The sequence below is a fragment of the Battus philenor genome, unplaced genomic scaffold, assembly GCF_028537555.1.
Source record: "Battus philenor isolate CCGP_79_NKW_IND1 unplaced genomic scaffold, ilBatPhil1.0.hap1 SCAF_11, whole genome shotgun sequence".
Classification (NCBI taxonomy): domain Eukaryota; kingdom Metazoa; phylum Arthropoda; class Insecta; order Lepidoptera; family Papilionidae; genus Battus; species Battus philenor.
In genome coordinates, this window is record NW_027181673.1 from 11822559 (window position 1) to 11849591 (window position 27033).

General features: G+C 30.6%; 1 protein-coding gene across 1 annotated transcript in view; it reads left to right on the forward strand.

Moving 5' to 3' along the window:
• LOC137932284 (uncharacterized protein CG43867-like) overlaps positions 1–27033 on the forward strand; it is a 153691-nt gene that overhangs the window by 98146 nt on the left and 28512 nt on the right. Inside the window, exons 3-10 of the mRNA XM_068775893.1 lie at positions 19755–19850; positions 21178–21366; positions 21922–22038; positions 22995–23177; positions 24268–24367; positions 24793–24947; positions 26047–26172; positions 26533–26647. Of these exons, the coding sequence (XP_068631994.1) occupies positions 19755–19850; positions 21178–21366; positions 21922–22038; positions 22995–23177; positions 24268–24367; positions 24793–24947; positions 26047–26172; positions 26533–26647 (1081 nt within the window). The remainder of the gene's footprint in view (positions 1–19754; positions 19851–21177; positions 21367–21921; positions 22039–22994; positions 23178–24267; positions 24368–24792; positions 24948–26046; positions 26173–26532; positions 26648–27033) is intronic.

Genomic DNA, 27033 nt, shown 5'->3' on the forward strand with positions numbered 1-27033 from the left:
CCGCGAGCTAAAGATGGGCAGCAGGGTTCTCTGCTTTCTATAATACCACGCTGTGATCGCATTTCCGCCTGTCAAGCATCGCGATTATGGTGTATCTCCTCCTCCCCCCCCGCCCCCAGTATATCTTTGAAAGAGGCCTTTGCCTTAAAATGACAGTCTATGGGCTGAAACAACTATTTTTTTTTTCAATGAAATGCTACGTGTCAATATATGATGGCAATACAAAGTAGTTACGTATAAATAATGATGTTTCAATAATCTAATAAATCACGAGTGAAAGTCTAAAGAGACATTGATTTATTAACATTTTTATGTTTTGGCAACCCTTGCCACAGAACACGTAAAAGCACATCAAGTGATATAGCATAACTTATCGTGGCAGAAACTCGCAGTTGCTGCTCGTTCGAATGGAGATCCCTTCATATCTGTGAGTGTATATTAAATAATAAATATTATTATAACATTGCACAAAAATAATAAAATAGAAGATTGTGTCTACAGAAGTAACATTCGATGTTAAGCCATGATATGATGTAATAGACCATGTGTACATCCTTTTTTGTATTTGTATTAAGGGGACCGAAAAGTAATGTCGCTTTCTTAAGTTAAATTCACACGACTACATTTTTAATAAGTATTTAATTCTGATCAACATTCACCTTCGTTATCAACAACCTTTTGCTATCTAGTATACAAATTGTCAATGCCGGAGCTGTAAAAATCAATCGGTTTTTTTGTAAAATATGTCGAGAGAAACGACATTACTTTCCGATCCCCTTAATAGATAAATGTAATTTTTAGTACACGATCACATCACATTCTGTAATTTTGGAATTTTGAAATGTTTATAAGGCTTTGTGAAAACTTTGTCAATCTCAATCTAGGGTCTAAAAAGCCAATCAAGGGAACTGTAATGACTTTTAATAAGTAATTCAATTCTTCACTGCAAAAGGCTTTAAAATAGATACTAAATATCCAAATTTTAAAATAATAAATTTGTTTTTAAAAGCACGCGCTAGTAGATCCGGGATTACATAGCCAGTATTAACCACATTTTTAGATTTCATGAAATGTTATGTTTAAATTTAAGACCATCACATAATTTTGTTGATCTTTACTAAACGTCATATGAATTGTATTGAATTTATTACTAAAAAGAAAAAAACGTTTTGAGTGGAGGTAGGCAAAAGTCAAGCTGTCTGTTTTCAAATATCCTATATGCGTCTTCTTAATGCATTCTCTCTCCACTCACTATACCTTAATGGGTGACAAGCGCCTTCATGTTGAGCTGAGCGGCGTCTAAAATGAGTCGCAGAACATTCAACTCTGCATTTCTTATTATGCTCCTGTTTGTACTACAAGTAGACACAAAATAAGTAGACTGTTTTCTTAAAATTTCCATTGAACCTTAATAAATGGTTCTACTCAAAATTCGCGACTCGTGTCACAAAAATATTATATAAATACATTGATAGATAGGTAGACTTGATTTACGTCTCCAACCAATAACGCGATGTTAGCAATGCACTGACTGGTTGAGTGCTTTAGATACTAAAGTGAATGAGCTTGTGAAACTATACCTTCACATTGCCTACACATTGATTCACTTTATTTTGTATTTCAAAAACCTGCTTTGTATTTAAACATCTATTTTACTTCGGACCACATTAGCAAGATCGGATATCACCCCTCGTGCTTCTGTGAATCGGGCGTGGACCAGACCGCGATCCACCTGATAATAGAATGTCCCGCATTTGGAGGGATCCGATATGAGACCGAATGCCGGCTTGGCAAAAAGATATAGGAGGCAAAACTTGCCTCCATTATAATGGAAAAGGATGAAAGAGAGTGCGTCATCAAATTCTTTAGGAAAGTTGCACAATACGCAATAGACAGGAACAAAACATAGGTGGACAAAACATTGTAAAGTTATTAAAATTGATTCATTGATATTAAAAAAAAGGTAAAATAAATCCGTGATAAAATTGATATAAACGAGAAAATAAATAAACCAATTAAAACTGTGATACTGTAATGGAAATGGATAACTGAAGTGTTTGAGGATTTACGAAAGGAATGGAATGATTGAGAAAGGAAGATGAAATTGTAGAATGATAGAAGGAGGAAAAAAAAGATACTGTGAACTATGGAAGACGAGAACGAAAATAAAAATTCTAGTGAAAAAATTATTAAGAAATGCAAAACCCTGTTCCCAATTAAATAGAGAATGGAAGGAGAGGTCCCCAATAGCGGGGGCCATAAAAGAAAAGGTCGGATATCTCTAGATGATCGAATCAAGAATGACGAGATCCGTAGACGAATAAATGTAACCAATATAGCGCTATGAATTGGAAAGTTGAGGTGGCGTAAAGCAGGTAACAACACGCGCAGAACAGATGGCTTTAAGATGCTGGAATAGAGACCAAGGACCAGCACAGCGAAAGAATTCCAACAACAAGGTTAACTATCCTTTTTAAATCGCCGGATGCAAGCCGCATCTAATCGATCTAATTTGCAGAGGCCTATTTCCATAAGTGGACGTCTTATATTCAAAATGACGATGAATATATTTCTTTTATGCAAGCAAGGTATTACTATTCACTAATCTTGGCTAAAACTTAACGTACAATTCTATATAGAAGAGTTTGTGCCATTTAAAGAGCTTGTTTTGAAATTACACTTCCATTTATTTTCTCTCCAAACAGCTGTGTCGCGTACGCTGTGTAAATGTTTATCGCTTTTATGCAATTCTCGTGTGCACTGCGGAGATCGGATAATGTTCGAGATAAGAAAAATATACTGCACTGAGAACTTTGTATGCAGATCCGAGGGAACGTTTTTACTGCTAGAAATATTACGTGCATGGTGTAAGCTTGGTATAACTTTTTTTTAAAGAATATTGTGGAGATGGTTACAACTAATCATATTCTTTTCTTCGTAGTCGTTTCCACCTATAGACGTCCACTTCAATGCAAAGGCCTCAGCCAAAGATATCTATGAGGGATTTAACATAAATGCCACGCTTGGCAAGAGGGGTGCCGAAAGCAGTGTGTATTAACTCCATCATCTGGAAACTTGTTCATATGCAGTGGCAATCCTAATTAATTAACGCACAAAATGTGAATTATACATATAACTGTATATCGGGTATTAAACCCGGGTACTCCTCATCAGCTACCACTGTTAATATTCATTTAAAAGTCTTTTGCGCGTTCAGCCGTCTTGGTCTGCTGGCTTTGGATCCGCTACGTTCTCAAGTGGCGACCACGAGCTGGTAGACCCCGGCGTTGGTAAGCTCCCCAGCAGGTGGACCGATGACATAATCAAGGTCAAGGTCCCGGGAAGTCAGTGGATGCAGCAGTGTAAGACCTATCTATTGATATACATGAATGGATACAGTTTTTACCATTGGTATATAAAGCCAATTCATTATTTCACACATATGTAAGGTTTTTTTTTAATCCAAGTGTATGTAACTGCCCTTTAGATTACGTCGGGATATTGCGAAATATTTCATCAAGCTAATAGTCAAATATTTGTCGATCTTCTGCCCCTACTAAATGCGAATGCATTCACAAACAAACATCTCGATACAGCCAGACGCTCGGCCAAATATAAATCACTCTTAACGCAATAGCATAAAGTTGCAAATTTCTTAATTAACTTCTATATGAGTCATAGAAGCTCTGTACATAAAGTTACACAGCTCTGTTTCTATTAGGGTTGAATTCGACTCACTGATCAATATTTTTACCCCCCTTCTGTTGAAACAAGGGAAGCCTTTGTAAAATGGGTCGCGCCCGGTCGGAAGATGTAGAAAATATTGACAAAATAAATTTTGTAGATCAAAGAAATTGAAAATTTGAATTCTAAATTAAAAAGCTAGATTATCGAATGTCGTCTGTCATTTTGACAATTCTATTGCCTTCTTACAGTGATTTATTATCTACAGATAATTATTAGAAACAATTTTTTTTATTTATTTAAAATTGAGTTAATTTTTTTCTTATTTTTCTATTATGATAAAATGTACTTTTGCTGTTTGGACTGTTGTTGTATACTGTAGTTTTATATAGGATGATTCGTTATAAGTAAAAAAAGAATGTTTAGCTCATTGGCTGTCTATTAATGTATGGTACAATATATCTAAAAGTCAATGGTTTTAGAGATAATAAATAACCTATTCATAACATTGTAACAAAAATCGTCTACATAATTCGAAATACTTCCTAGTAAAATTAATTATTATTGTTCACAACCTCTATGCAGATTTTGTATTGTCAAAAGTCATTAGCCTATCGAATTTTTAATGTTACATATTTCAGAGAGATCATTTCATAGAGATTGATTAGTAATCGGTATAAAAGTTAAAGCTTTTTACAGAGAAATTACCTATATATTCACTCTTATAAAGCTTTTACATCTATAACCAATCACCTTGTACAGTTGATTTCATTCATATTCTGTTGTTAATATCCATAAACGTTCGCCTATATAAAAATATCGTAATGAATATTAAAATATATTTCCTATATGTAATGTAATATGTAAACTTATAAGAAATAAATGATTCTTAAATACAAAATTGATGATATTTTATTATTCCGTATATTATGTAACCATTATTTTGTATGATCTTACTTGACCATTACATCACACAGACTTACATCTACAATAAATGATCTCAAAGTTCTATGTATGAACGGAATTATTACATTCACTTACTTATGTTCAAAGTACGTTGTTTTTGTACTGTACGCATCTGTACTTCTCTGAACTTCGTAATTTGTTACTGTTCGTATCATCATCATGTGAGCCGATAGACACTCATTGCAAGACATAGGCCTCCCCCAAACATCGTCACAATTACCGATCTTGCGCTGCACACCGACCATCTTCCTTCGACCTTGACTATGTCATAGATCCACCTAGTGGGATAATGTATTATTCATGTCTTATTACAATATTCGTCGGAATATTAGTCGGATAAAAGCTATCAGTTGTTTTAAACGTGTCTCTAAAAAAACCTCAATGAACCTCTTAACTTCACAAACCTTTTTAATTAAAATATATGACGAGAAAAACAGACAATATCATATAAAATAAATAAAAACACAAACTATAATACATAAATCTATTAAAATTCTCCGCATTGATGGACATTTCTAGAACATTCCTCCTGGATCCTATCCAAAGAGAAATTGATACCGTGATTATCTTCGTTGTATCTAGATATTTTTCTTTAAATCGAGAACATTTCATTTTTTTATATTTGTTTAAATAAATATAAACTGAATAATACATTAAACTAAATAGCTAAAATAATGAAAAAGTTAAAATATTGTAGAGTAAATGTAAAGAAATTATAGAAATGTTATCGTCGTTTTTGCCCATAGACACGCACTGAAGGCATAGGCCTTCCTCAAAAATATCTATGGTTAGATATTCATAATCGCCACGCTTGGCAGGCGGGTTGTTATATCACTACGGTATTATGGTGCGCAGACGACGCTAGTGCCCGTCCTCTGGAAAATTATGAGTAAGCCACTGCTCACTGCAATTCTATATAATTAATTCACAAAGTGTGAATTATATAAGTTTGTATACCGGGAACGATGGACCCCCGATCTATGGTCGCAAGTCTCATTCTTCTTTCGATAACTTACATCAACTTAGAAAAGTTACTTAACATTTTAACATTGATAATATGTATTATATTATAGCATTGCCATGGTTTATTCAATGTTTTATGACATAATATTACATCTTGTTGATTAATGTACATTAAATATTAACATCCGTAAAATACTGTACTCACACATATTAATATTATGGCTAATACAAAACGTAAAATAAGATCTAGAATATTCCTTTATAGTGTTAGTAATAAACGTAATTTGACCAAGAAGCCATTACGTTAAGGAGAAACTCGAGCTGGGTGTGCATTATCCAGGTTCGTAAAACGGAATGGTTTTAGATTAAACTGCGAGAATGCTTTTACTTGCAATTTTTTTTTAATTTAAAATTATAACTTTTTTTTTCACTTATGTAATATCTGCTTCTGGATTCCGATTTATCTGCAGATTATTGGACATAACTAAATCGTGTTATATTTTTTAATAGTAGAAATAATATAAATGTATTCTTTTTTTTTAAAAAAACACGGTATTATATTTTGTTTATAAATCAACGTCATTTTAGCCGTAAAACGTCATCGGCTGGCCATCTATAAATATGAAATGGAAATTTCTCGAAGAGAACAAGTTTTAATTTTTATTTCATTAATATACTATTTATAAAAATCATGATACTAACGATTATTGTACACGTAACATCATAAATTTTTTTAACTTTCGTAAATTCTATAAATAAATCTCTTTCTATGTTGGGCATAAAATCGTAGTGAGTTAGTGTTCCCGTCTATTTTCATGGCAAATCTAGCCTTAGCGGTGTATGTCCTCAAGCTGGATTTTGGACAAAGTCCAAGATGCGTCACAGTCATACATCACCAGTTATACAAGTGTACAACACTGAACGACGAGACGGTCTGCAATAAAACTGAAAATATCTAACTCCCTTTGGGTGGAGACATTTATATCATATATTCCACCGTGGTGAAACCAGTATCTACTAATTGCACAATATATTTATAATTGAAGTATATTAAATAAAAACGTTTTCTTATATATATATATGAGAAATTTCGTATTAATTTTGAAATAAATATAGTAAATATACGAAATATATTGCACAGAGTAAATATTAATTTAATGCATTTTATATTATTAAAAAAAAACACATTTTTTTTATTTGCAATGAGAACTAAAAATCGATCAATTTTAAATTGATTTATCGACGAAAACACAACTTATTTTACTTGTTTATATGTAACTGGCAAACACAAAGAGGACGTCCACCCACAAAGTAGACTTACGATTACGTTAAGCTAGAGAGAAGAGGATAGATGTAGGTTGCTTCCAACTAAAAACGAATAAAAACTAATTGTTGAGATCTATGTTCAGCAGTGGGCATCTTGCGGGCCAATTTTCAATGACCGTTAGAAATTCAGAAAAGATTACAATTTCAAGTGCTGGAATATAGAAATTATGTTTTATTTATTTCTCCAGCTGTTTATCAAAAACTCGCTTTTTATTAAGTATAATCAAACTAAAGCAATAAAGCATAAAAGAAGTAGATTGACGTTAACCAGTGACCTCGTATTTCGGTTACACTCTCTAAAGACATGCGACTTAAGTTCTTTCAAAAAGAAGATACAAGTCGTAGATCCAGTGCCGACGTTAGATCTTCTCCGGCAACCGATACTAGAAATGTTTGTTTTTTAATTTATTTGGGGCAAATAACAACTGTGTAACTGTGTAACTACGCAATCAATTTTTAAAAAGTTTTGCAGAGTAAAAAGAACAAATAAATTATCAAAGGGCAGAATAGATACCTTGTTTAGTTGTTACCATTATTAAAACTTCTTTTTTATTTTTATTAAGGAACCCCAGCTCAAGCCAGGGTCCTTTTTAAGGGAGCCCTTCATTCGCCTTTTTAGTTAAATATGTAACGATGCGGTCTACACTATGATTCCTGATGGAGCCTTCAACCTTAGTTACTGATAAAAGGTCTAGACTAAGCGTCTTTAGCTCTCAAAGCCGTTAAAGCTGTAAATGCTGACAGGCATACAGCCTTTTTCGATCATTACAGCATTGCATACGTAATCTACGATGACACACAAACCTTTACCACTAGAATATTGATTCTATAAAAATAAAAAACATAAAATACAGAAATTTACTCGTTTTTCTAATCAAATAATGTCGTGACATATTTGTCTAGCTTATTCTTGACAGTTCGTGAATAAATCATACCGGCACCGGTATGGCGACTTTGAAATTACATTTTCGTTTCAGGTCATACGACAGCCGTTTCCAAAATAACGTTGTTTACATGAATAATTCTCAATTTACATAAATACGTAAGGTAAACGACTTAAAACCGTTTGAGCGTTCGAAACAGTTTCTTGTGCTTAATGAATATTAATGTGAATTTGTGACGCGTGTATTAACTGAACGCGACTGTACGCATGCCTTTATAATTAAGTCCAAAAGGTGTGTCATTGAATATTGTAATAGTTTAACAATAGACAATATAAGTAAAATTTAAGAGAAACACACGTTACTTATGTATTCAACATACTTTTTAACTTATTTTTAACAATGTCACTATGCTGTTTTGTCAATATTGTCAAGTTTTTACATTTACATATTTTTTTAGTATTATATTTCTTATAGTCTTTATCATAAAGTGTATTATAGTTCTCATTGTTTTTATCATACAGGGTGATTGGAAATAATTGTAACAGCTTTAAAAAGGTCAATATATAGCTCAATTGTCGTCAAATGTAGTATAAAATGATCACTCTGAAATACGCCAAATTATTTTTTTTTCTGTTGGCATTATGACAGTTCAATAATTTCTAGCAGTAAAAATCAGTTAACAATAATTAATTGTTACGTTTTGTAATACTAATTTTTATAACGCTTTTTTTTATATTAACATTAAATTTACTTACTTTTTATATTAATATTTCTGAAATTTATTCTTTATGAAGAATTGTCTAGTGTTCAACAGTCTAACAACTCTATATAATGTATATATTTAAATAAATAATATGCATATATTCATTGACATTTAGCGTGAATGTTTTGTTTTTAATTACGTCAGGCATATGTTCTTGGCAAAACAACACGTACTTGTGTACTTCTTAATTCATAATAAACGTTGTTTCAAAACTGGATCCTCCTAGATGTAATTAAAGACAACAAACTTGCTTCGTTATTATTATGTTGATGACTTATATTCAAGTAAAGTGTTCATTAGCGTTTTCCCTCGGTTTCATGCAATATAAAAATATATTTACATTAAAGAGAAACTATTCGGAGCGCGAAGGCAAGTCTACCAGAATGACGCTCGATACGCGAGTGGGCGGAAAATTAAAATGAAAAGCTGTCTTTTTAGTCTACAACTTGTACTGTTATAAATAAATTACTATTTATAATTAAATTAATCTTAAAGAGTGCCAGCTTTTATGCATAAAAATTATATTTAAATTATTATTGGTTACATGAATACTTTGGACATAACTTCCTACTCGATATACAAATAAAATGTAAAACAATCTATACGATATTGTACTTGAATTACTAACATACGGTTATACAATTGAATTTTATTATATAGAATAAAGAATGACGGGGAATTTGTATATATATATATATATATATATATATATATATATATATATATATACACATATAAATATATGTATATATATATATTTATATTCAGTAATAATCACTGTAAGTAATTATAAAAATAAATAATTTTTAAGTAAGTAGTGTAAATTTATCAATGTCAATAATTATTGACCCGTTGCATTCCAAAAAAGAAATTAATGAAACGTTTTTCAAAGTAATCACTTTCTTGTGATATTTTTTTGGTTTTTGATTTAACTGAGGTCAAATGTTTAATAACTACTACGGAAAAGAAGGTTTCACTATTCCGCTTGTAATTTTTGGATATTTTTCTCCAAAAGAACTTTTTTTATGCCCAACAGAAATTGTAAAAAATGGTAAAGCCGTTCTTAAATTAATAACACATTGAGTTATTTTTATTTATAAAAATTACTTCATTTACCAACGGTGTTATATAAAAAAAATTAAATTAGCTTTTTTCGAACATCCTACAGATGTCAACATGTTTTGACAGTATGGCTTTGTGTAAACCCTGATTAAAAATAAATGAATGTAAAGAAAGTGGAGGAGATTCATTCAAAGATTCACAGTTTATTTTAGAATTGAGGGTGAATGAATTATTGAAGTTTTGAGACATTTATTCGATTATTTTTTAATAAACACTCAATTGTCACTATAAAATTAAGCTTTTAAACGTACTTCATTAGACTTTTTTCTTTACTTGACTTTTTTACATATGATCTTGGGCACGATATGTGCAGTTTTAAGAAATGCCAAGCATTACTTTTTGACGCTTCTCAGTGAAATTATTGACCATCTGAGTTTTTATGATGACAAGAATAAACAAAATAAACACGATTCTATATTAAGTAATATGCTCATATACTCTGTTTGTTTTAATACGTATTACTATTATATATATATATATAATAGTAATACGATACGATATAATATATATATATATAATAGTAATAATTTTATATATATATATATATATATATATATATATAAAATTTAAATAGTAGTGTAACAGGTTTTATAAATGCAAGGTGATTGGTTATGGATGTAAAAGCTTTCAAGAGATGAGTATAGCTCATTTGCTGTGAAATAATGTATGGTATGCCCTATCCAAAATTCAAGATTTAAAATAAAAATAATAAATAACGTAATAGAAATATAATAACATACATAGTAAAAAAAAGTTTTTTAAAAATTAAAATTACTATGTATAAAAATTAATTATTGTTTACTCTCTGTCTGTCCCTGCAAAATGTACAGCAAAAAAAGTATTGACCTGTCGCATTCTTATAAAGTTTCAGAGTGATAATTTTATAAAGCCTGAATGGAAGTAAAATCTTTTTGTTTACAAATGAGCTATACATTAAACCCTTTAAAGCTTTTACAGCTATAACCAATCACAAGTAAGTACAGGGTACATACTTACGACAAACTATTTACGTAAAATCATTATAAAAATAACTAATTTAGTAATTTGTTACGCTTTCATTAGCATACTTTTTTCATCGGCTCACCGCTCCTGATCTTCAAGGCGGTCCCCGATCGTGTCACTCTATTGAAGGATAAAAATAAACAACTTGGCGGTGGCATATTAAAAGCACTATGTAAATATCGATCCATAGTATCACAGAACGTCCTGTATAGGGACACCATACTAGCCATTGCCAAGGATACTGTCTCACTGTCGGCGATATCTTATCTTAGTTTAATTTGGTGAATGAACGAAGATGCGAGTGAATGGAAAATTTTAAATCTCTTTTTTTTCCACAACAATTTTTCTAACTTTATCGTACATTTTGATTAGTAGTAATTCAGATGTCTGAATATTTGTCTTCTGTCTTCATCATCATCATCATCATTATATAAGTCAGTATCGGCTGTGTGATGTACATTGCAAGGCGTCCTTCAAAGATCCCTACGATGACCGGTCTCGTAATGCCCGCATCCAGCGACTTCGCACCACCACCATATCTTCGATACCTAGGGAGACGCCTATCTACGTCCCCTTTTTTTCTTTTATTATTATTTAAATATAAGTATAAATATATGTACAGATTCGTATTAAATAAATGTAGCTTCAACAGGGTAATGTGATTAATGTGTTTGTATAGTATAACATAGTTATCAAGTTGTCTCGTATAAATGGTAGATTTCAGCTTTGTCATCTATAAGTTTCAAAATTCGATTAAATATACACAAACAGTTGATTAAGCTGTATAAAAACACAAACAGCACAGGAAGTGAATTCTATTGACAGTTTTTAAAAGTACTTTTCCTTATATATTATTAAGGAGTGGTAACCCTAGTTCTGTAGGATATCGTCCCCTGTGTTAGTTCGTTTCCGCGCAGCGAACGCGTGTGTCGCTTCCCGTGTTCGAAATTTAAAATTTCGTCGCCCTTGAAATTGACATTAACGTTTTCATACAATGCTTATATTTGTTTTTCGTGTATACGTAAATTAATAAAAGTGCATATTATTAGTATCATTAAGGATAAAGAGTGATATAACTAGGTTTATTTTTATTGTAATATAAATTTTTGACTGAACAAACATTTTTCGGCACTCCGTATACCATAGATATGTGAATAGAAATTTATAAAAATGTAATGCAAGCTTAAAACACGTTACACATCACCACCTAACACAAAGAAATAATTTTAGGAGAATCATAACTATGAATAATTGTTTGTTTTACATACAAGTTACATGAAAACTATTTTGTTATCTAAAATTATTTTAACAGGCGTTTTTTTAATTTTAAGTAGTGTGTAAAATTATTACAAATAAAATTTCACGCATTATATTTAATAGGGAGCTTAAGAGATGAAAATAGGCTAAAAGAACCCTTAAATTTTTGATTATTTTTCTTAGTGTTTTTGATAAAAAAAATATCAATAAGACAGAGTTTACATTAGTTAATAAGTAGAAGAACAAAAATCGAACAAAATTTACATTCGTTTTTCGAATGTTTAGACGCAATTATCAATTATAATGATTAAAAATTGATCCTTGACTTTAATAGAAAACATATTTGGATGTTTGATTTCTGATTTAATAACTCCAAAAAGTAAAGTATTAATACGAACCTCTGACATTATTTTAGCAACTAATTTTTGAAAAACCCATATGAATAAACAAAATAAACAGATACTAAACTATTCTAAAAGTCATTATATTTAGAATATTATGAAATTTATTTTACATTTGATTTAGAATTAATGTGTAAACGTGAATTATTCATAAGACGAAATTATAAAACTAAAATTGAAATTACGGTTAAAATATTTAATGTATTTAATTTGTTTTTAACAAATCATAACTGTAAAAGTTTGCGTTTTTTCACTGTTTCAACTTTTTCTATATAAAATAGATTTTTTGTTCCAAAAACATAATAAGCTTTGACCATATAACAACATATAAATTTGCTTACCGTGTTTAGTATGGACTAATGTAACACGATCTATCTTCACTACAGCTAATTTATTATCTGTGGGTACGGCGATGTGCTTCGGTTGCCATCTTGGGTTAAGTTAATTAGAATTTGAAACGACCGATTTCAATTTACGAAACATCACCTATTCTCTAATTCGTAGTTAATCTTTGCTTAAAACTATTTAATGTTTAATGCAGTTTATAATCATTTATTACTAGGATTGAGTGCTTTAAATGTAATTTAAATTTGACGTCTAAGACCCAATATTTCAATCGTCATGCCTGCAGTTTATATTTTTCGAATATGCATACATCCATAAGAAAGAACCTCTCACGGGATTGCCTCACATTCGATATTGAAGGACTCTACATCGAACCTTTTAGGTCAACAAGTTGGCCCCTTGACGGCTTGAAAGGCATCTCATTAAAACGTTCACAGGGAGCCGTGTTGAAACCGCAGGACGTTGCGAAATGGTCTCTAACCTATCGATTGGACTATTTCAACCATTTCAATCATTTTGCCTTTTTACGTAATTGAGTGATAATATTCTTATTAAATAAAGAGTGTTATTATTTTTCTTTCTTTATAAGATAGGGCAGACATTTTAAATTAAAAACGTGATACGGGTGATATGCAGGTGATAGCTCTCTGTTAATTGATGTAAGGTACAACCTATTCTAAAATCAATTGTTTCGAAAAGCATCAGCGGGTCCGGAAATCCGGAATCGTTTCTGTCGACTTATTTTACAGAAAAACCATTTGATTATTGCCGATCCGGCATTGAAAATTTGTAAACTAGATGGCAAAAGATTGTTGATAACGAAGGTGAATATATTGTTGTTCAGAATGTAACTGAAAGCGAAATTACTTTCCGGTCCCCCAAATAAATACCGTAATGATAATATGTAATGTACACCGGTTCCAAAATTCGGATTACAACCTATTAAAATTAATTATTGTTTTCTATCTGTAGCTGCAGATTTTGTACAGCCAGGAATTATTAGCCTTTCATAATCCACTTAAAAGAATTCATCTATAAAGAGATTAAGTTTAACCAGTAATAATAAAAACATTTTGCTGACAATTGACATATGTATACACCTTTTTATAATCTTTTACATCTTTACCTAATCACCCTGTATATGGTTTTTTTCCATGTGGAGATCACATGTACACTAATGATTTTTCGTATGTACGTAATAAATTTTGTACTAAAATCTTAGGTCACATTGAATAATCCGGAAATCCTCAAGTATGTGTCGTAATTTTTTTTATAGTAGAAATCTACCTTAGTATAGACGTATATATATTATTTTAATGCAACATAAAAAACACACAGTCATAAGTTACACAATTTACGACGAGACAGAGATAATCTTTGTGAAAAGTAATTATTTTCCCAGTTTAATTTTATACAACACGGAAATCCTTTTACGTTGGTACGGTCATTGTTATGATCATTGTTTGTACGCAGCATGAAATGTGGGTCGTTGATGCTGGAATTCTCAACGCTCACGATATTTCGGCGAGATGTGCATTGTTCGTAATGCAGAATTTTCAATGGAAATTTTTGGACATATCTGCACATTAAGGTATTCAAATATTTACAATAGGTATAGCCACAAACAAATCGTCTATGTTCCTTTTTTTATTTAAAACATAATGTCAAAAAATGGATATACAAATGTACGTTTATGATAATTGCCTACGTTTAAACTCAAATCATCATCACTATTCCAACCAGAACATCCAATGCTAGACATAGATCTCACCCATACTTTTTCAATAGGTCCAGCGTCTATCGACTGACACAATAAAACAGGCGTTATATATCAAAATGATTCCATCAAAACGAACTATAAAGATATAAAAATTTACCGTAATAGTGTTTATATCAAAATAATTACACTAAAACGCCATTAAAATTGTTACATAAAAACGAAAACTATAAATATATACTAACTAAAGTTATAATATACCTTGTATTCTATTTTCAAAAAATATTTTTATCGTATTCGTATAATGTAATTAATATTTTAAGTTTATTGATATAGTCCGCCCAAAAGGTCTACATATTACGTTAGAAAGGTTGTTCGAAAACGCCGGACACTTCCAACCGGTCATATTGGAAATTTATGTGGGAGGCGTATGTCCAACAGTGGACCTCTTATGGTTGAGATAATAGAACTAATCAATTACGTCACAAATTACAAACAAAGAAATTATACATGAGAAACTAAACCAAGTACACGACTTTGTAGAAGTAAACATTACATGCAATAAAAAGTTAAATATGAACTAAGTAACACTAATTTTGTAAAAATTAAATATTATAAATGGAAGAAATTATTCCTAGTTTCTTAATTTTAGATATTTTAATGTAAATATATCTTTATTTCTTTAAGATTATTGTAAAGTTTACACACGCCACATAAGGGAATGGTGACCATGATTGTTTTTTTTTTAATACTTACGATAAGTTGTAAGTTAAGAATATTCAAGTGTAATAGGTTTCGTAAAGGTAGTACTAAAATTAATAAGCGTTAATTATGATAATAATAACGAATAAACGTAAAGATTCGAGGATCTAAACAACTTAAATAATCCCCTTCCGTATATATATATATATATATATATATATATATATATATATATATATATATATATATAACGTTATAAAATTTTAAACAACGAACTACTGGAAGAGAAACTGGGCCGAATAGGTAACAGTTCAAATTAAATACCAACCGGATGTCTCACACCCGAGACACTTCTAGTTGCAATTCGAGTTAAAAACTACTTTGATCTATTTTGAGAAGCAAATGGTGTACGTCACTGTAAACATTTGAATTGATAGCACTATCCTAAAGTTAACAAACCGTACTACCACCGATAAAAAGCTCTATAAAGTTTAAAATGGAATCCGGTGTCAAGGGAATAAAACTTTTTTTATCTTGTTTCACAACAATGTACTCGTAATTAGATTATGTTTTATTACGTTTGCATAGGGATTATTTCACAAATATAAGGAAATTTTTTGTTACGTATATTATCGGTAATTTGTTTTATATACTAATATATTTATATAGATGGCACTAATCGGTGTAACATAACTCCTGAAGATGCCCCGTGGAGGGGTGAAACACGTGTTGAGTAATTTGGTGGTGGCGGTTATGTGATTCGCATTGTTTGCCGCATACGCATATTTATCAGCGGGCGGGCGGGCGGTGCATTTCATTGCACGACTACCACTGCATGTTCGGAAGTGGCTAAATATTGGTCCTTTTCTTTTCTTACGATAGACGTTCATCACCTATAGACCTCCAATGATGTCCACGATGACGGGTCTTGTACTACACGCATCCAGAAACTTCCCGTGACCTTAACTGTGACGTATATCCATCTAGAACTCAAGAATCTTACCGATCATTTATTATAATAAAATAACAAGCATTAATTTCTTAAGTTCAAAGCTGCGCTTTTGTCGGTTGATAATATTTTTATTTAAATTAATTTGAGTGGACCAGAATATAAGTGCGGGGCAGTGAATTATTAATAACGATGTTGTATATGGCCATCTATTCTTTACAACTTCCGTTCAGTGCGTTCAGAAATTAACAACGCGTAGCCACAGAATAAATAAGGAAGTTTCTAACTCGACGATTCATTGCCGCTTGCCGCGTACAGTTTAATTAGGCAGAGCTTAGTAATGAACAATGTCCTTTATTTACTTATGTTACCCTTGACCGCTAGTTGATTTATTAATGTATTGTATTTCAGTGATGAAAGTTTTTTAATTACGCTATCACTTTCTGACACAAAATTTCTTGTAGTATTTTTTAGGCTATTGCAGTACATATTTAATTATACACAATAAATAATATATTTATATAATAAATAATATAATTTTTAATAAAATAACTAGTCCAGAAATAATTACAACACAGGAATACATAGGTTAATTAGTTTTAAGTGTAAAAGCTTCAAAGGGGTGAAAGTATTGCTCATTTTCTCTCTGTCAATTTATGAATAGTACTCCTTATCTAATAATAATAATAATATAATAAAAAATATTTATTTAAAAAATCAGATTAGTACCTATTCAAATTAATTATTGTTTACAGTCAGTCACTACTGACTTTATATGCGCAGAAGTTTTAAAACTATTACATTCCAATATAATAAATAAATGTTTGAGATTTTTTTAAAAAAAAAAACCTGATTGGAAGAAGATGGCTATGCTGACAAATGAGCCATACATTCACTCTTTTAAAGCTTTTAAATCGATAATCTATCAATCTATATATATAAGAGTATAAATGATTTATATTTTTTTTTGTTTATCGTCCGGCTATAAAGCTAAAGAGCGATTTAATATATTTTTGTCGCTTTTTAAGCAAAAATAATAAATTGATAATCGAAAAAATATAATTTTCATAATCAATTAAATCATTCGTGAAATAATACACAAACAATTGTTAATTAATGAAAAATAAAACATTTATAGTATATTTATATTCATTTTCATTTACGACTGTTTTAGACGATTCCATTCTCCGTCGTCCATAGAAGTTGCTTATTTTTCTTCTCGAGCTTTGTAAGTGTTGCCAGATTTAGAAAGCTCCTGACATCCGCGGCGTCTCCCCTCGTCGTGTCGTGACTCAGGCAAATTACGGCATTTGTGATTAATGGCATCTATTCCTGAATCATTCACTAGTCGCTTCATTCCCCTTTGTTTACAGTTTTCATTATTATTATAGATTATAATATCAAGATAATTATTTCTCTGTGGCTTGTTAACAATTTATTTTAGTAAATAATAATTGAGCTTACAAGAAATGCTTGCCATGTAATTAAATAACGTGACTTCTTTGAAGTATGTCAATCACATGTCAATATGCACGCTGAATGGTATTTCTGTAAAATTTAAAACTTTGAAAGCTTTAAAGTGGTGAATAAATCGTTCATCTGTCGGCAAAAATCTTTATCGGTCCATTTTCAATCAATAAATCAAAATCCTGTATAATACCGTAATTTTTTTTATGAATGTGACTGGCCAATAATTTTAAGCAGTACAGTCTTTGGAGACAAATATTGTTAATTTTAATATGTGCCTAGTAATCCGAATTTTTAAAACGCATTTTATTACTATATTATCATTGCGTTGTTTATTATTATTGAAACTTGACTTAACATGTGTTAACACACTAATAGGAATATATTAGAGACAGAACTGTGTGAATGACGAATTATTGTGCGTTAAGGATATAGTCAAAAAAGTGATACGCGAAGCCTGCAGAATGCCGATTAAGAAACTCTACACGGACCTAAGTAAGTGGAATAATGATTTGGTTGTAATTGACAGTCTGTAATGATCAGTACTAGTCAATAGATGAGAGAACAATTATCTTCGCCCGAATTTATTATCTGTTATAGATATTTTGTATTTGTTCTGGCATTTTTCGAAATTATATATTTTCGATTTTATTATTTACACTTTTTTACGATTGACTAAATTAATTTATTTTAATTTGTGGTTTTAACATTCTTGTTTTGTACTGAATATTAATAAAATGTGAATAAATAAATTAGGAGACTTATTGTTTAACATTGAAATATGAAGCCGTATAAACTTAAGTAAGTGATTAAGGTATAAGAAACCTTTAACCCTTAATAGCCTAGAGTTTCAATTTTGATACCAATCTTTTAAACCGAATATTCACATTACTATTAGTTTTTTTATAGGTTTTCTGTGTGAATTTTTTTCTACAGATAAGATAGTATTTTTAAAATTTTTAATTAAATTGCTGATTTTGTGATATTTCCTAAATGTATGTTATACAGTAGAAGGAAACGAAAATAAATACATAAGGCACAAGATTAATTAGAAAATTACTTAACAAATCTTAAATAGATCACAGAACAAATGAAAAAAAAACCACTTAAAACAATTGTATAAAATCTCTTTGGATTTCCATCGGATTATTTTCATTTAAAATACTACCATTTCATTCGTCCTTCATTCTCTTAACACTCGAATTCTATCCTGACCAAATAAATTTCTATTTCAAATACTCGTTTTCTGTTAATCTACAAACCGCACTGCAGTGGGCTTAAATAAATCCCTACTTCCGAATTTAGATTGCGTTTTGAAATTCATGTGCCGCTCTTTGATTGTCTAACTTGCTCAATAAAAATTAAAAGCTTATAATATATAAATAAAGAATATAAATATACTTAATATTAACGTAAAAAAAATTTAAAAAATTGTGTTCTGTAAACATTAAAACAGATAACGTTATAATAACATTATCAATGATTTATTTTTCTAGTTTCACTGTTAAATTTAGCATATTTAAATACGGTTCGTTAATTTTTATTTTCAATTAAATATGTATTTTGTATTATTGATATCAGGGAGCAATTTTACACTCTCAATAATACAGTTAGACAATAGAGATATTGTGGTTAACCGAAGTTTGCAACTTGTCACCGTAATATGCTGATTTGTATCTAAATGTGGCAATATAGCGTGGTGTAGTTGGCATCGACTATTCTATTGTAACAATTTCATTGGTTATTGTTAAATATCGATTTTTACTATTACTTAATTGGTAACGCGGCATTTCATTGTTTTTTTTAAAAAAAAAGTTCTAATCGTGAGTTGCACAGTGACATATAATGTTGAATTAAAGGTGCTTTTTTTCTAATTATTGTTCACAAAGCGTAGACGGTCGCTTTGTGATTAATACTAGTGTTTAACTTTTAACTGATTTGGGTGGGAGGAAGGATTTTAATAATAATATTAATTTTTGAGTTTATCCCTACTAACTGTTATTAACCTAGTGTTTAAGAAGAGAAATTAGATGGTCGATAACGATCGAAGTCGATGGACTCAAAAACAGGATTTTTAATATTTTTGTGCTTTGCACAATTTATTTCGAAAATAAATAAAATATTTTGTACACGTCTTAAGTATATACTTATATTTTGTAAAATATATTCACAAGAATTTAAAATTTTATTTTTATTAACTTTTTAGGTCCGCGCCATGGAGCAGCGGCTCTGCGAGTGGCCGGCGGGTGCTGAAGGCGCTCCGAGAGCCATCTCGCGTCTAGAAGGGCAAATTGAGGAACAGGTATTGTAATAAACAATAAAAAATATAAATTTGATTCAGTATTTGTGTTTCGCAACAAATCTTAATTATTATGATTATTGATTAAATTGAAATTTACTTTGTGCAAAATGTATACATTTAATATTTAAATAACGGATTCTAATCAAGCGTCTAGAAAGCGTCACGTACAGGTTATGTTGTTCTTGATGTAAGAGCTTTACTTATACGTCATAAAAAGAACGTCATTGTGACGTACTATAGACAAGCTATTGGGGTAATGTTTTGAAAAGAAGTTTTTATGTGTAAATAAAAAAATGATTACATAAAACTTGTAATTTTAAATTTTGTTTCAATATAATGAGTGCTATAAAGTACCGTTAGTGACAATGAATGTGAAGTAAAACCAAACAAAATGCAGGTAAAACTTTACTAAACACCTTTGTTAATAAGTTACATGTCTATTTCTAAAGTTCAAACAAGATTTGAAATATTATTTGAACTAAAATTCTTCTAATTTTTACTGTAAATTCTACTCATTATCTCATTTTATACAAAGTAATTTTGTGATATCTGGTCAAATAAAATTTTGAATATTTATCAAATAACAATAATAATGATGTTAATTAGTAACAACGACATTAAATATCATATTCAACATAAACTAAAATAGTTAATATTTAAATTTCTATGTATGACAAGAGCTTCTTTCTTATTTAATATTAAAAAATACAGTGCTAATAAGAGTTCTAATAAGAGCAAATGCAAAAATCTGAAACTAATAATTCGCCATATATTTTTGATAGTGATTTATTTAATAAATATGTTTTGCTTAAAAATAGAAGGTACATAAATAATATTTCATAAATATCAGACTTTTTTTATCTTAAAATATTCCTTTATTTTTAATACATAGAGCTCAATTTTGATACCTCCATCTCTGGATATTACAGAAGCCTTGCGCTTGACCTTTTAATCTTTCCTAGTCCACTAGTCTATTGGGTATTTTAAGGAATGGGAAGTAAGAGCTGTTTTATTGTCAATTTCAGTTATAAAGACTTGATATATACATTCTATACCTAAGGCAGTTATTTTTGTGTTCCTTGTGATGCTTATATGAAAATATTCTTAGTTACTGCGATAAAATATAAAGTGATTTACAACTCATAATGATTTGTAAAAATTGATTTTGTTTATCATAACAGAGTAATTGGACAAAAAGTTAAACAATACTAACTAGATCCTTTATTTTAGACTATAAAATTCACCAAGGTTATTTTATTTTTAGTTGAATTTAGTGCAATATTTTTATTCAGCCATCATCATAAACTATAGCAAGTAATTTTCACAGAAGCAGCTGCGACTCCAGGACGCGAAACAGGTGGAAGCAAAGGCGGCCCGCATAAAAGAGTGGGTGACTAATAAACTTCGAGAGTTGGAACAGCAGAACCAGCTATTGAGGGAGCAAAACGACCGCTGTAATCAACAGTTAGAGCTACTCAGAAATCATATTGCTACACAAGGAAGCAGAAATTGTGCTGTAAGCTTTTTTAAATATAATTCTTATTTCATTTCTGTCTGCTTTTCCTTGGAAGTTATTTTTCCTAACATGAAAATCATATTTAGTTTCAAACTTTAAGGGGTTGTTTTTGTTGTTGACATATTAGTTTTAAAAAAATATTCAATAAGAAAGAAACATTATAGCAATCATGTTTCACTTCTAGCTTAGTACAGTATATCACATCATGTATAGGCTTTTTATACATTTTATTAATGCAAAAACTGTAATTTTCGTAAATTTACATAACTTACATCTTTTAAGCTATGTATTATAGATTCTCTAATATTTAATAAAAAAAAACCTTCTGATATGTTAGGATAGATGTATAAACAATAGTTCCTGCGATTTCTGATCCACCTTGGACATATTTTAAAGTCAATAACCATTTAGTTGTCTAGACCAATTTTTAAACCTAATATTGTTTGAAGTTTTCATTTAAGATATATAGTTTTAATCTTAATTTATAGCTTGATTTAGGTACAATTACAATCTCAATATTGGCCATTGCGATTGTATAAAACATTAACTCCCCAGTTCCTACCGACTCGAGCGAGTCTTTCTCTTGAAGTGAGGACTGAGGAAGGTTCCAGGACTTCCTCGAGTCTCTTAGCCGCGAACAGACGTCGATCAGAGAGCCTTGAGGGGCCCCAGGTAGCGGTTGAAAATATTGATGTTACGAGTAGGACGCTACATGTATTGTGTTGCCAGCAATTTACACACATTTATTTGTTAATTTTTTCTCTGCACTTATTGATACTTCTTTTTGCTGTTACACAATAGTATACATTTGGACACAATTTTTTCACGTATTTTATTTTCAATTTGTCAATGTGATTTTAGTAGTTTTTTATTTATCTCTTTTTTAGAAATAATAAATTAGAAACTACTCATGTACATTCATGCAATTTTTGATGTTGTTTGATTATCACTCAATTGGTAACTCTAATCTGAAACAAAATAACAAATAAAGATTGTTAATACTTACCGCATTTTTTTTAGCATTTCATCAATAACAAGATCTTCAGCTTCGATCATATTAATTTGCGTCTTTGTGAACTAATTATGAATTCTAATGGATTATTATGAGAGATTGGATATTCAGTTGCATATTTTATCTATAGTTAGTTATTGGTAGGAATTTATGGAGGCGGCTTCAAGGAGTTAATATATGTCAGTGTAACAGCATAGTAAAATTAGTGTATTGTTAAAATTATTGTTGAGGGTTGACAAATATTTGTATATTTCATCTGTGCCAGTTACATTCATATCTTATACATCTTACATATGAATAAATATATAAGATTGTCTGAAATGGTGTTGTATTAGAAATTTGTGAAATAATCAGAATTGTGTCAGTTATATTGACAAAACGAACATCACGCTTTTTTAAAACACTGCTTAGGCTATTTCTATGATGTGTTATTTATCAAAAATGATTATTGTTATCTCACTCGCACATTTGCGTGCCAATAATAATTGATTTTACTCCCTTGGGTAAATATCTTTGTGAATATCCGATTTCTGATGATTCGATTATAGTCGCTCTGTCTCTTTCTTTCTCTTCCCTCTTTTCGCTTTCCTCTATTCTCCCATGTTATGTTCTGCAGCTACCATTGAACTCATCGGAACCACACTACAGTACTCCGGTGCGGCACAGGCGGAACTTGTCAATTGGTGCGACGAACCTGATGCAAAGCACTGGTAGCGTCGCCAACCAAGCAGCTCTCAACGCGATGAACCGGACTATGGACGAGAGGACAACCGCCAGTTTGCTTGCTGACGATTTAGCGGTAGACTATTCTAATACAAATCTAGTGAAGCAATTTCAACATAGTGGTAGACTCTGTGACTCTGTGACTTGGATCGCTGGCCAGATTTCTAGAAATAATGTACTCGTTTATATGAGTTATTTATCAGGGGTGGCCAAACTGCGGTTCGCGAGCCACGTGCGGCTCTTTGAATAATTATTTTTGGCTCAGTTTGAATGTCGAATTACTTCAATATTTAAATTTACATTACCTATGTCAGCTACTGGGAAATCGAAACAAATTACTGGTGTGAATAATAATTCATTCCACCATAAAATTAACGAAATCCAAATACCGATCATAATTAATTAACCGGCGTCTTAAGTATTATTAGGAGAGCTGTCATATACGTGTGTCGTTATATCTAACTTCATTATACATATCTTGTACTTTTGTTTAAATAATTTCAATTAATGTTATTTTTGTAAAAAAAGCATTCTTTTATGTGTTTTAAATGCGAATCATAATTAATTTCAAATTTTGAAAAATTGCTCGCACTATCCTTTGAGACCACTGCCACTACTGCTATATACATTGTTACTTTTGCTAATAAAAACCTTGTAAAAAATGGCATATATTATAGCAGTGCTTTACCTTTATTCGTACCCATATCACTCTAATAAACATGCAAAAAGTATGTTAAGTTTTGCCGTTAGCATTCCTAATTAAAATAAATTTAACAAAGGCTCTAATTATCTTAACTTTGAAGTATACATAGTACTGATGAAGTATCGTAAACTCATCATTTAGATGACGTCATCGTCATCAGCATTTTTATCTTGAAGTCACTTTTGTGCTCGTTAAACGATGGGGCCGAAAGGTTTTCAAGTGGCGACCACAATCTGGTAGACGCTTCGTGTGCACGCCCACCACTAGGTGGACCGACCGAAGTCACCCAATGAGAACAACGCTAGACCGGTCATCGTAACCATCTTTGATAAAAACTTATGCCTTGCGTTGGGCGTTAATCGATTTATAAGAAGAAAATATTTAACTGTGTATTGACTCTTAATAATCTTTGTTTTTTTAATTTCTCAGTAAAGAAGTGATGTTATAACATAATTTATTTCAGGCTGCCGTTGAAAATTTAGTAGTGTTGCCAACGACCCCAAACACATCGACTGACGGCGACACCACACACGACTACGCTGAAATTTACACTCCTAGTAGAGGTTCGTAAAAAAAAAGATCATGCTGCATCATAATTTATCTTCACTTACTTTCCTGTTTTACTTTTATATTTCTATAGTCGTCGATCGATAATTATTGACACTTATAAAACATCTTTTTAAATTTTTACCAGTGGTAACCCAGTGAGAAGAAAGGATCGATACTTGCGACCGTAGGTCGTGAGTTCGAATCCGGAGACACAATCTTATATAATTAACAGTGAGCATTAATTATATATGATTGCCACTGCCCACAAACAATTTTCTAGACGATCGGCAGTACCAAACGTCGCGATTATAGTCTTCCAACGGCTTCTCGCGGTATTAACTATTTCTTTGATGTCGGTCCCAAGAAAAGTATATAAATAAAGAGTACTTAGTGAGTTTTGCTCCTATTGAACATTTTTAAAATTTAAATCACTTTACAGAACGAACACCCGCGTGGCAAGGCACCGTTAACGTTGTTGTCCAAGGCAACAGCCGTGGAGGTTCCTCCACTGGGGAGAGTTCCACTTCAGAGAACCCGCGACCACCCACGCCGCCGTTACATCGCTTTCCTAGCTGGGAGGCCAAAATATATCAGGTAAAATTTATGAAAATACTTTTTAGTATGATACATCTTACCCAATAATCAATGGAAAAAAATTCAAAAATAATAAATAACTTAATGATAATATAGTAAGAGTTTTCAAAACTCGTATTACTAAATATCAAATTAATTTTGTTTAGTATCTGTGCTCGCTGACTTTATATTGCCAGAGATTATTGGCCTCTTGCATTTCAATAGAAAAAAATAATTAATGTAACATTTAAGTGATTACCTTATTTGTTATTTAAATGTAAAATAAATTAATTAATTTTCTCGTTGATAAATACTGATTGACGCAGCTATTCAATTTATACATTTATACAAATAAATAAAATTAGATTTGTATTATTAAAATAACAGCCTTTTACTGCATGAATGGATGCATATGAATATATATACGGTACATATATCACAATTACATTTTTTTCTGTCTGTTCAGTAAAATACTTAAACATTAAAAAAAATATATTTCCTATTATTAAATTCCATGTGGTTGAAGACGCGGGCACAAATGTAACAATATAAATTTACAGAGCAGGGAGCTGTAAAACACAGTTTCAATAGCAAACATTTTACTGAAATTTATATTTGCACTATTTATTCTATACAAGTGGTATAGAATAAAATAGAGATGAATGATTTAAAAGGCTTTTCGCTCAGTTGTAATGAACAATTCTTTAAATATGATCTTAGATATAAAAAAATATATAATTATATAATTTACAAACTGGTAAGGTCGTTCACAACCAAAAATATAAGAAAATCAGAGTATTTTCACAAGAAAATTGTTTGGAAGTTAATAAGAAAGAAAATTGTTCTAATTGTAATGAAAAAAAAAGTTAGTACATCCATCAAATAAGTTACAAACCCTTCTTGAGCTTCTTGTTAATTTTTCTAGATGATCAGTTACAGACTAACATAAACTTTATTTTAATCTCACGATTATAGAGAATTGTAATAATCTCATACAAAAAAGCTATTTAGACTTTTCGTTTGAAGAAATATATAGACCAACTTTATGTATTCTGTTAGTATTAAGGGTTTTAGCTTGTTTCAAGTGATATTATTTTCATAGTCTTAAATTGGTGATTAGGTGGCTGACGACGGATTGCAGCAGTCAGTGGAGGAGGAACTAAGTCCACCGCCTTGTCCCCGACCCATGCACGAGTCCACAAGCTATCAGGACTTATCTGTACCAGTGTATGCGACCGTTAAAGGGGTGAGTCTATTTAATTTCACTGGAGAGCCCACTTAATACATTTATATAAATATAGTATTATATATACTATATTTATATATTAATACTACTTACCAGTAGTAGGCATTAGTATTATGCCACATTTGTAATCAGTTTAATCAATTGAATAAATTGCATAGGCGAAAGAGCATTTATTTTTCGAAATACCAGAATAAAAATGCGATCAGCTTATGAGAAGTGAAATATACTGTGAACTTTTTCGAGACTAAAAGTCTATCAATTAATAAATATTAATAAATTTGATAATTTTATTCACTACTTTCTTTAAAATAGATTACACAGATAATATATAATAGTATGATTTTACTTTATAATTTACAGCGAGCCAGCCAAATAAGATCAATGCCATTCACTGGGGACTCCTCCGACGACTCGTCAGATGGAGAAGAATCTATGGGTGTCACTGTTCATAATACACCACATCATAATCCATATGGTAAGAATATTAGAACCTAATTAAATTACTTAAAATTAAGAAAAACTTGCAAATAATTTATTTATTTGTAGCCAGTAATTTCTTTCAGTACAAAATCTGCATTTTTTACACACATAACCAATCACCCTTTGTACTATAAATATTTATGTATACATGATTTAATGCCTAACATTCACTATTAGTGAACCTAAGCTATTTAAATTTCGTAAGTTCTTTCTAACTTTAATACTGGTTATGTACAAATGTATACAGGATATATTATTGCAAATTTAGTTGAAATTAAAATAAAGTAATTAAACAAATTCTAAGTAATTTCAGTACCAAAACCTTATCTTAGTTTAAAATGTTGTATTTGGATAGGATATATTTTTACATAAAGGTGTGAT